The sequence below is a fragment of the Meleagris gallopavo genome, chromosome 7 (genome assembly GCF_000146605.3).
Source record: "Meleagris gallopavo isolate NT-WF06-2002-E0010 breed Aviagen turkey brand Nicholas breeding stock chromosome 7, Turkey_5.1, whole genome shotgun sequence".
NCBI lineage: Eukaryota > Metazoa > Chordata > Aves > Galliformes > Phasianidae > Meleagris > Meleagris gallopavo.
Window position 1 is genome coordinate 1,090,746 of NC_015017.2, and position 12,161 is coordinate 1,102,906.

At 44.3% G+C, this 12,161-nt stretch overlaps 1 protein-coding gene across 8 annotated transcripts in view; it reads left to right on the forward strand.

The window, feature by feature from the left end:
* The window catches only part of HDAC4 (histone deacetylase 4), a 208,364-nt gene that overhangs the window by 183,201 nt on the left and 13,002 nt on the right, over positions 1 to 12,161 (forward strand). For all 8 annotated transcript variants that reach the window (XR_794053.3, XM_010713207.3, XM_010713201.3 and 5 more), the window contains 5 exons: positions 2,800 to 2,907; positions 3,451 to 3,506; positions 4,478 to 4,565; positions 5,832 to 5,951; positions 7,888 to 7,985. Coding sequence is in view for 7 of the 8 variants with exons in the window: in XM_010713207.3 (XP_010711509.1) it covers positions 2,800 to 2,907; positions 3,451 to 3,506; positions 4,478 to 4,565; positions 5,832 to 5,951; positions 7,888 to 7,985 (470 nt within the window). In the remaining variant the exon portion in view is untranslated. The remainder of the gene's footprint in view (positions 1 to 2,799; positions 2,908 to 3,450; positions 3,507 to 4,477; positions 4,566 to 5,831; positions 5,952 to 7,887; positions 7,986 to 12,161) is intronic.

The window sequence follows — 12,161 nt, forward strand, 5'->3', positions numbered from 1 at the left end:
AATAACTGTGCATGCTGTGAAGGCTTTAGAGCCTGCGGCAGGTCCCAGGAGCTGAATTCCCTCTTCCCATGTCCGAAGATCCTCAGCTCTCCTAAGAGTCCATGAAGCAGAATCAGCAGCTCCTCTGGCTTTAATATTACTCTCAAGCAAACAAGCATGCTTATCCACTCCTCATCCAGCAGATGTGGAAGACTTGGTATCTCTGACGCAGTTGAATCTTCCAGTTCGGGAGAGAAAAAGAGAAATATACGCTCTTAGATCAACAAAAGGCAAGAAATGTGCTTCCTCCCTCTGTAAAGTCCTTCCAGATGGTAAGGCTTGATGTGCTGTCCCAGCAACAACTCCTGTGATGGCAGCTACATCAAAGGGCTCATGGATGGGGAAAGCCAAATAGTGTCTCCCTGTAATGAACTTCAGAATTCAGGAATGATGGAAGGGTCAACAGCAGCCGGAGCACCGAACAGCAGCAGCTTTAGAGCCGGAGTGCAGCTCAGCTCAGGGCCACATTAATAAGATTTTCCACTGTGGCAGAGCCTACGCCCCTCTGCTGCAGAGTGCTGATGACTTCAGTGGGACCGTTCAGACACTTCCAGTGTAACATGATGAAGTGCTGCCTTGGATTAGGGCCCGGCGATCTCTTTCTGGGAAGGTGGCTGGGTGTTAAATCCTTATCATGGAGCTGCATGCACGTGGGACAAAGCAGTGCCAAGCTTGGCTCTCTTGATCCAGTCATTCTCCCACTGGGTAGCTGGGCATGGCAGAGACTGGCTTCTATGCTGCAGGCAGAATGCTTTTTCTAAGTGCTTAATTTCTGCAGAAATCATCACTTTAAAACCTGTCTTGCCCTCCTCTCTCCTCTTGGAGTGCTACCAGCACAAGCCTGGTTTCTGCAGACAGTATGGCCTGAACTTAGCAGTGTTTGGCTCGGGCACTGGTGGCTTTGGTGTGCTTTATGGGAAGGCTGGCACAGATGAAGATCTGAGGGTCCTTACGTGAAGCTGTGCACCGGTCTCATATGAGTTCTGCTTTTAGCTATTTGTTTCCTTGGTGCCTTTATGGTGAATAAATGTGACCCTTTGCAAAATTCTGCATTCAAGTGAGGGACCTGGTACTTGGAGGGCAAAGAGGGAGAGGACACCTCTTTCTGTTGCTGTCCTGCAGCATTTTCTTTCAAGACTTAAGACAGATGGATTATATTTGCCCATTCCAGGCTGCATGGCATAGCTGTATCCCTCGAGTTAAGGAAAATGGAACCAGCACAGAGTGGCCCTTCCACAATAGCAGTGAGGCAGCAGAGTTCTACCAACCTCGTCCTTTCCCGAGATACCAAGAACTGAAATTAAATTTGCCGGCACTGAGGCTGTAATTTTCTTTGCAAAAGTCAAACTGGTATTCTCAGTTGCTTAGGTTAGGCATGTCTGCCATCTGCAGACAACATCTTCAGCAGGCGTGCTCGTGACTCCTAGCAGTGTTGTATAGAGCTCAAACCTGTTGTACTTCTGTTCCCATGTTTCTGCCCAAACTTATTAACTCAGGGGAGCCCTGGCACTTTTACTGGCTAACTGCAACTTCAGAACTGTCCTCAGAGCAGCTGGTGCCAGAAAGCATCCCCAGTAATGGGCCTGGAATGATTTCTACTGCCTTCAGCACAGCCACAAAGGAGATGGCTCAGTGTTGTGTGAGGTGACTTGCACCTCCTTGCAACTCAGTAAGCAGGTTGGCTGCCAGACAAAGCAAGTAATCCATTTCTCCCATTCTCCTGTTCCATTGTTTCCATAAATGCTCTCAACGCGGAGCAATATGTGAAAAATAGCTGGTGATCCTTCACATTGAGAAATGTTGCATTTATCCTGTGATGGATAGGAGGACTGTACAGCAGAGCTTTCCTGACATGGGATAGTCCCAGCAGTGTGAATTTCACAAGGGCTGGGGCTGGCAGGAAGAAAACAAGCTCTGCTCTCATCACAGCCTGCAAACAGTCCAGAGTGCTGGGGAAGAGATCCAGGCCCCGTGCTGTTTGTCCCCCCACAGCCTCCAGCTGGATCACAGCAAAAGCTATGCAGGCATCTCAGCATCTGTCTTCGAACCCATCCCATCTTTGTGCAGTCAGTGGGGTGAATGTGGTAAAAGCCAGCGCTCCCTGCTTTTGGTTTCAGTTAGGGCAGGATCTTGTAGCATAACTGCACGGAGAATGCCTGAAGGATGCCGTGCCTTTGGCCTGCTGGCACATCTTCTGGGGGAAACTGTGGAGGATGCTGGTGCTGTCAGATATTCAGCACTGAAGTAAATGTCTGTAATCAGCACTTAGATTCTGAAGATCTGCTGTTAGCTTTGATGGGATGAGAGAAGTTGGTGTCAGCATAACCTTACCCAACTGGCAGGCCTGGGCTAGGTAGGCATTGTTAAAAAGTTCATTATTAAGTACCCCTCTTGTGGTGCTTTAATTAAGAGGATTATTGAATGATTTTGTAAACCTCTTTTTTCATCCGAACTCCAGCAGTTGAGGGGAAATGCTGCTGTGGTGGTAGAAGTGCTGGTAGGAGACACCTGCAAAATATGGTGCTGAATTTCCTCCTCTGTTAATGCACTGACCCTAAAGCATCTCATAAGTATCCTTTGTTGGAACAGCCGTTGGTGTTGTCACCTTTAGGTGATGGCGATCCTAGTCCTGGTGTTGCTGAGATCAGTTCTGCCAATTCCCACATTTAATACATTCAAGTAACTCCATACAAGACATGAGTCTCTGTTTCCTGGCTGTCTTCACTGTTGCTAACCATGGTTCCTGTGTGTCTCACTTAGGTCGACAGTGACACGATCTGGAATGAAGTTCACTCATCTGGTGCTGCTCGCCTGGCTGTGGGCTGCGTCATTGAGCTTGTTTTCAAAGTGGCCACAGGAGAACTGAAGGTTGGTATGACAATAAGCAACACTTTGCTTTGAAAAGGGCTGTGTACGGGAACAGCAGGGCTCAGATCATGACTGTGTTGTGCAGGAGATCCAGCAAGCTTCATTTTAATGGCACCATCTGGCTTTGGTCATAAAAATCTTTGAGGATATCAGCAAGTGAACAGCAGACTCCTGGTGAATGTTCTTACATGCTGATTAAAAGGAAGAAAGAAACCAGAACAGCAAGCAAAATCCCTGTTCCAGTGTTATCTGAGGGTCTTGCTGCTGGCTTCAGCTGGGCCAGTCAGCTCAGTGACCTCATGCAGAATTTATTTTTTTTTCCTGAGTGGAAGGAAATGCTGTACCAGCCAGTTTCCCTAAAATTCATGTGGATATCTTCCCCTCCAGAACAAGGGAGGACATCATCTGCTGCTGTGCAGGAACCATTGAGGACAACTACATAATTGCAAGGCACAATTAGTGCTCCTGGCTGCATGCATCCATCCTTGTGAGATGAACCTTCCTACCTGTCTCATTTCTTCCTTTTCTTATTTTCGTGTGTAGAATGGATTTGCTGTTGTTCGACCTCCAGGTCACCATGCAGAAGAAAGCACACCCATGTAAGTATGCATATGTGCTCTGTGATCTTGCTTCAGTGTTTGTCTGTTGTGTGATCTGCAGCCTGAAAAAGGCTGTTTGTTAGTTTACTGTTGCAGAATTTTTTTGCAAAACGGTGTCATATTCAAAGATTCCCTTGAAGAGGGCAAATTCCTTCTTTGTGCTTTTGGGTGGGTAGTTCTTAGCACAAATTGACATTGCAATCATGCCTTGGAATAACGCTGCTGCTTTTATTTACTCTTGTGAGTTGTTTTAAGATCAATGTTAATGGCTCACACAGTGTGAGGAAGGCAAGAATGCCATTAATAGCAGTATAGCAAGCATAGCTGTGTCCTGAGGTCACAACACTGACTGAGGAAAGAAGCAGAGCAGGAAGACTTCACAAAGCCAAAGTTAAGTCAGGCAGCTGACGTGTTTTAAACAGCAGGGTTTGTATCAGGGTTTTCACCAGATATCCCATGCATTCTTTAGAGTCGCATGCTTGGATTGTGTTGGACTTGTGTACCAGGCTTATTGTGATAAACTTTCATGCGTGGAGTTTCTGTGCTTCAGGATAAAGTTCTGAGCTTCCGTGAGCATATCTCCTCTCTTCCAGCTGATGGCATCTCAGCACTCCAGGCCTTGGTTCTGTCCTTTCTTTGTCCTCCTTGCTTTGTCTTACCTGTCCCCATCTCTTACATGTAAGCACTGGGGATCTGAGGGTCACTCGTGGGCAGCTGGCCCCCAGCAGCATCTCACTGCAGTGGGCTTAGGAAAGCATTTCCTGACAGATCACAAGGCACGTGCTGCTGTGTGGCTATTTTGTGTTTCTCACTGAGCACACATACATCTTCCAGGGAGGAAAGCAGAGTGAAAGCAGAAGAAATTTCTTCCTACTGTGTTTTGTCTCAGATGATAGATGCACTGGGACCAAGGAGACCTGTATTTAACACCTTTCCTTTTCCTCTTTTCTCTTCCTTCTCATCACCTCCAGGGGCTTCTGCTATTTCAACTCCGTGGCAATTGCAGCCAAGCTGCTCCAGCAGAGGCTGAATGTTAGCAAAATCCTCATAGTGGACTGGGTGAGTAAACTCTGTTTGTTACCATCAGGAGAGCAGGTGGAAATTTTTCATGAGATTTTCTTTGGGTTTCATGTGAGGCCAACCCAGGCTCTGTAAGTCAGTGAAAAAATGTTGTCTGTGGTCTGTAAGCCAAAATTTGTTTGGTTGGTACCTTTTAAAAAAGATTTTAGTTCAAAACAAAACAAAACAAAAGAGTCTATAGTTTTTCGAACAGAATTGTAATTAATAAGTAGTTGCCTTCTAAAACAAGCCCATAACACAGTCTCAGGGATAGGTAACTGCAATCTGTGCTGTTTTGATTGGGGTTTTTTTTTGTAAGCTTTTTGGTCTCAACTGCTAGGATCCATCCCAGCTTTCTTTCTGAAGTGTGAGGACTGGTTTCTGAGAGGAATGGCCTGTCCAGCACAGCTTTACTCTTGGTTTCAGTGTGCTGCTTCTGGGCCAGGCCAGCCTCTGTGCATGTGGGCAGGCAGTCAGAAGTGTTCTCCAGGTTGGATTAGGTCAGTGAAATACTCTGAGAGCTTGCTTGGGATTTTGCTACGGTGACGTATAGATTTAAAAATGTGGCAGATACATTTTATTTATTGATTTAAAAATGTTTTTTCTTGGCCGTGAAGACATCTGAGTCCTTTGGAGTCAGCCAAGAGTTTTGATTAGGTTGCAACAAATCTCCTGTGGGCAAGACCCTCAAGTTAAAATGGATGTATTTGTCTTTTTGCCTTACTGGATGGACATCCTTTTCCTCACTTCCCACCAAGTATTTTTAATGTCAGAAGAAGGAGTGTTTCGCAAACCCATCCTGCTACAGAGTGCGTTTCTGCACCAAGTAGAACTGCAGGAGAGGGTCTTGGCAGCGAGTTTGCGTCCCTTAACATCACTGAGCTAGACCTGACAATTTTGCAGGGTGCTTTTGCCAGTGGTCACCCCGTTGATTGATTAAAGCCTTTCTATGCCCAACATTCCTTAGGATTAGTTACGAATGTGATTCTCTAAACCCAACTAAATTGATCCTGTTCTCAGGTAAGTGCTTGCGATTGTGCTTACTCCCATTTATCTTGTGTGTTAAATGAGAAGTGTAGTCTGAAGCTGGCTGTGCAAAGCTTATTACTCTCGTTTGCAATGAACTGCTTCAGTTAGCTCAGAGAAGCACAGAAAATGAAGCTCAACACCAGAGGAAACCCCTCCGAATCCCAGGTTGATGCTTTTAGTTTCCATTTTGAATGAGACATGAACCTCCCTCATATAATGCAATCTCTGTCCCCAAAGGATGTGCACCATGGGAACGGTACTCAGCAAGCTTTCTACAATGATCCTAATGTTCTTTATATTTCACTACATCGCTATGATGATGGGAACTTCTTTCCAGGCAGTGGTGCTCCTGATGAGGTAAGAGCATGGATCTGCATAGCACCCTCCCACGTCCAGCAGGACCTTCACAGGGTTACAATTCAGGTGCCCCCAAAAATTTTGGGACCGTCTGCCTTGGTTAGGTCTGGAGGGCAGCTTCTGTCACTGCTTCCACCCTTGTGCTTGTTAGTGTCTGATTAGTAGTGCATTGCCCACATTTGTGCGCTTGGTGCGTTCTTGTCCAAGTCCTCACAGCTGCGGGCATCATGGAAACTGGCAGGAGAGCACACACTTTGGCAAACAAGCTGAAAGGAGTGAATACAGTCAGGCTGCCCAGTCCTGATGGGACAACCTGTTCCAGAGCCCTTTGCCAGCTGTCCCAGACAGTGCTTTTGTCTCCAAAGAACAGTACTTTGCGTACTTTTCCTGCCTTCCCTTAATGGATGTAAGATGTGGGTGTGAGGAATAGATTGGTCCATGGCTGTGCCACCAGCACAGTGGTCAGCTTTCCTGGCACAATCCTCAAGCCCATCTGCTCTTTATCCTGCCCAGCAGACACCAGTGCTAATCTCCAGCTGCCATCAGTGCTGTTGGGCCAAGTCCACCAGTTCTTGGTGGTTTCTCAGACACTGCTGCAGAAGGACTGGGATGCAGCCCTTTCTTCTCCAGGCAGATGCTACTACATACATCACATCCTTCCTCATCCTCCAGGCTGAAATGTAGCATGCTGCAAATAGGAGGCGTAGAAACAATCACAGTTTGAAGTATGTAGTCGATAAAACCTTCCCTGGCTTTAAGGTACAATATGTTCATTTGAGCTGTAGTTTTGTCGTAAATTTAAATTGAAAATGGGTCATGCCTAAGGAATGTTCCACTATCATCCTTCATGTGTGATTTATCAGAGTTAAATTCTATCAAATATGTAGTTCTGTGTTCTCTGAGGCATTTTAGATTACATCTTAAAACTCCTAGAATTTGTTCCCTGCCCATTTTATGTTTTCCCATCCAGCAAGCATTCTAAAGAAACTGAAATGTAGTGAGATAGTCCTTCATGAGTCTGCTTGTGCACTACTATATAGTGAATACACAGCAGCTCTTTGCAGCAGGCACTTAATTTCTGCCTCAGAATGCACAAATCTCTGAGACCTACTTCTTGCAGCTTTATCTAGCTGAACTATCTGGCTGTGTATTGTATAACATCATTAATTTTTAGGTTTCTTTCACATGCCAAGACCTAAACAAAACCATGGTGCTTAAGAGAGCAGAGCCCTGTGCTGAGCTGGCAGCAGCACTGCAAGGGGACATTTGCAAGGTCCCCTCCAATGAAGGCACCGAGCACAGGCTTTTAGGATTCCAGATGAAGGGAAGCATGACCTTGCTTCTTGGCAGATGGGTTACTAGAAGGCTGTGGCTTACTTTTAACTTCTCACCTTCCCCCATTATTTGGAGTGGATAGAAGGAGAGGCACATTTGCAGTAGGGGCAAGGATGGGGATGCAGCTGCATTTAGCATTCGTGTCCCTCTAGCAGTGGAAATGTCTCTGAATCATATTTTCCCCCAGCAGAGGGGGAACTCGCTCTGATTAAAATTGTGTTGTTTTATTCCCTAGTTAAAACTACAATAAGACACAACAGTGTACTTCTAGATAAAACTGAAAACAAATTAAGGAAAGAAACTACATGTAATGCATGTCCTACAAGAGGAAAAGGATCCACTTAATGATGAGGTGTTTTTTAGGCTAGCAGCCTGCCTGCAGCTCCCACAAGCATCAGAGCATTTGTGAGCATGGAGGAGCTCTGTTTTCATCCTTGCTTTGGGGACTGTGTCACTCTAGAAGGAAAAATTAACCTAGCTAGCACCCAGCTATTGGATCAAAATCCATATTCAGCTGGAAGAATCATGATACAGCAGAAAGGTGTTGCCAGAGTTTGCTGTTTCTACATGTATAATTAAGAGAACCGTTTACCATTTTCAGGTTGGCACAGGAGCAGGAGTTGGGTTCAATGTTAACATGGCCTTCACTGGAGGCCTTGATCCACCGATGGGAGACACAGAATACTTAACTGCTTTCAGGTAATATTGACGTTTTCCTCTTACAATTATATTTTTCATCTAAATTGGGTTTCTTTGTGCAGTCATGAACTTAATCATGAGTTAAGTAGTTCTGGATTTTCATCTAGTTGCAGTGCCACGTGGAATAAAGCTGAATTAAGCAAAGAGGATATTTCTGGCCACAAGAAGTGGGTCTGTGACATTAGGGGATTTACGTACTCACTGCTTAGCACTGACTGATGTATTATATTATATAAAGTCTACTGATATGAGTGAGCTCTTCTGTTGTTGGTTAAAAATCTTTAGCATGAGTGCTTCTGTGCATATACACTTGGATTGGGAAGGGAATCCCAAATGATTTTCATGAGTTACCATGAATTGGAACTTCAGGGTGCAGCTGTCCCAAGGCTTAAGGCATCATTACTGTGATATACATGATGGTGCATGACTTCTAGGCATGCTGGAATGCATTGTCTCCCTTACTTGAGCTCTGCTTGTGACTACCACCCTACGTCACTTCTGAGGGTTCCTAGCAAAGGGAAGTGGGCCTTCTACCAAATAAGTGTTATGCTCACTGATAGAGGGTGAATGGAGGTAAGCAAAGCTGTGGGGTTAAATTAATGTGTTGCTGAGATGTCTTCCTTGATGAGCAGTAAGAGCAGTGCCAAATGTAAATCACGATGTTGGGTTGTACGAGCATATTCAAGTGTGCTCCAGAAAACTGGCATTGTTTGAGTCTGCAAATGGAGAAGGGCATGGAGCTGTTTGTTGATCTAGTTGTTTGTGTCCCAGTGCTCTTACTGTCATGCTCTCATGATACCTGGGGATAGCAAGGAATTGTTTATCTGACCCTTATTTTCCTCCTCATGTCAGTATCATTAGAAGAGGTGTGTGAAGCAAAACATGCATTGAACATCTTGCTGATCCGGGCAGCTATGGGGCAAAACGCTTTGATGGGGTGATTGTACAACACTGGTGTTTTGGGGCCTTGCTGAAAGCCTGGGGTGTGATGCATTTGCTTCCCAGACCCACAGAGAATGGGAAAAGGAAGGTATTAAGATGAACTATGGAAGCAGTGGAATAACACAATAAAATGATAGTTTTTCTGGGTGGAGAGGTAAGCAGAACAGTAATGAATAGAGTCCTGTGTGAGACTACATTTTCTTTTCTGATACTCTTTCCAGGAGAAGGAATATAATTCCCTGACCTGTGGATACATGGGCTTCGTTTTTTCTTGAGACTGTCCTGTTCAGCCCCTGTCCCCCCATATGCCTCGTGCCTCCCTACCTTGCATCTTTTTTAACAATTACCAGTTGAAGTGATTTTCTGTCCTCAGACCAGATTTAGTGCACTTCTGGCAAACACCCGGCATAAATTCAGGGGGACACATGATTGCCAAAATATGAGATGCAAATTTCTGGCAGTAGCCAGATGGAATATTGCCTTCCTGGGATAGCAGTGCATGTGTGAAATCTGGGAGTGTTATTTCTGTCCTTTGCTGTGCCTGTATTCATATTGCGTTATATTGAGCAAAAAGAGCTTTTACCCTCCAGCATGCCATTAAAAAGCCTTCAAAGAATGTATACAATTTAAAATAACATCTAGTCAAATAACTCTCATTTGTCTTGATGTTTTATTCCTGGTACAGGAAAGCAGCACTTTCCTCCAAAGTGGAAGTCTGTTTATCCCAGCAGTCAACAAGACTGATATCTGCATTATAAAGAGAACCTGTAGCTGGCAACTGAGTGACATACTTGCTATTAAATATTAATTGAGTTTCAAGGCTCCTGGAAAATTGTTCAGAGCAGTCTGCAGCACAAGATCTTTGCCAGCCATTCCTTAATAGACGCTGGTGTCTTTTTGCCCAGAGACTGCAGCTACGTGAGAAGCAGATTTTGTACCTAATCCCAGCCCTTATTTTGGGTTCTGGGAAGCGAAGTGCTTTGTGACTCATCCTCATAGGTAGCACCTCCCGTAGCCTGCCTCATATGCACACCTTCAGTCAATAAGTTAAATTGGAAGCTTTTTTAATCCTCTGCCAAGATTGGTCATGATAATACATTATCAAGTGACCTTTTCAAATCTTAACCAGCTTCTTTAAAAAACATTTTTTTCCTGAATCTTTCTATTGATTTTAATGTAAAATAATGCTTTGAAGTTTGCAATTTATAGTCCCCTGAGAGTTAGAAAGTGAAGGGAATGGGTCATATATCCTTTTTTTCTTCTTTTCTTGCGCTAGCCCCTTGAGACAATGCATGCCTTCAAGGCAGCACCTTGTTATTCCACCCCATCGAATGCCACGTTGCATTTGCTGGGGATCAAACCTAAGATGAAGAAAAGATAAGAAAATTGGCCATAATGAACTCCAGAAGCAGCAGGCATTTTCACCATGAACTTGGAAACTCACAGTGGAGAACTGAGCTTTAATTCAAACCAGTCCAAATGCCAAACTGTGAGGCTTTGATGTCTGCAGAGGAATCAGTGGAAATCCTTTGAGCTAGGCAAAGATACCGATATACTTTTTCTCCATTTTTTTTAAGCCTTAACCCTTCACATGCTTGCCCACTTTTAGGGAGGAAAGCCATCTTTCTATGTAAAAACATTAAGAAAAAGCCAGTGTCACGCTTTCCATTTATTCTTCTGTTTTGGGATAAGCTGGTGTATGAATTGAATAAAAGCATGCTCTCTAATGAAATAATAACTGAGATAATCGTCTTCGCAAATTATTCTTCCGATGAATAAATAACTCCCAATGAAATTTATCACTGAAGCGGAGAGCAGCCGTGCCTTGCATTTTGCTGCATGTTGTCTTCAGAGCTGAGTTCCCAAATCAGCACTGCAGAAGATCGGGGTGAAATCCCAGCTGCTGTGCATGGGGGGAAGAGGTGTGGGGTACCTGAGTCGCCCATGGAAGGGACTGGGGAGTTTGCTGTGAGCTTGGCACTCCTCCACGCTGTCCTAACTGCAGCCCTCGGTAGCATTACGTTATAATTTAGCTGACCATATACTGCGCAAATGTTCCACGGCTGAAGTCACCACCAAAGTATGTGGGCAATACCGATTTCACAGATTATGCAGAAATGTATTAAAGTCTAACGCGTAAAATGCAGGGCATATAATTTAAAAAGTCCCTAACTCATCAAAACGTTATTGGTATTCATTCCTGTTATTCCGTAGTTATAGAAACAAACGGTTGTAAAACTCTTTATTTTTTTATTTTATTTTTTTACTGGAGTCTTTTGTTCCCTGACTTGTTGTACAAGAAACAGTGGTTGCTCCTATGAATTCCCGTGGCATTTTCAAAGGCTGTATAAAAGCATAGCGTGCAGACCCTACTGGGAGAGCTGCTGAAGCAACATGAAGGCTGTGCCTGGCTCCTTATTGCACAAGAACAGCAGTTACTAGTGAGATTAATTCGTGTTACATGCAGGAGTTTTCCTCTAAACATGATGTAAAATACCTTTCCCTGATGATTCTAGAAAATTGTCTTTTCATCTTAATTTTACCTACTCTGACACTGGTCTCTCACACAATTATAATTCTGTGTGGGGCTTGGTTTCACGTTGGTTTTATTTCAGACACCCAGAGCAAAAGCAAAACCAGGGCTGCGAGGTCCCTCCTTCTGCCTTTAGCAAGTCTGGGAGCTGAGTTGGTGGGATGGAGGGGTTCTATCTATAAAACATCCCAGAAGCAACGAATTGGAAGGGGGAACCTGTTGCTGTTTTGCCTCAAATTGTTGTTTCTGTCTTGTAGATTTCATGCTCTCTGATGCCTGTTTCGTCCCCAGCAGCGCTTGAGCAGGGGGTGGCACCTGGTGTTGTATGGCCAGCAGTGGGAAGAGAGCATTGGAGAAATTCTCTGTAGAACTGTTTAATTTGCCTGTTATTTATTAAGCATTTGACTGGTGAATTGGCCAGTAGTAGACTAAGCATTATTCAGTCTTATGGCAAATGATGGAAAATTTTTTTCCCCCCGAAGTGTTTGCAGAACATTATAAGCAGTTTTTGCTGTTTGCAGCCATTGGTATTAGTTAATGCACAGCCATGCAGCTTAGCCACATTCAAAGCCTAATGAAAGGATTTAATTTACATTAAACAAGCAAAACAGTCTTCCAAAATGTAGGAAATTCAAATGTTTGACCCTCGTACTTTAAAACAGATTGGTGTGGCTTGAAGGGAAGATTCAGTGTTATGAACT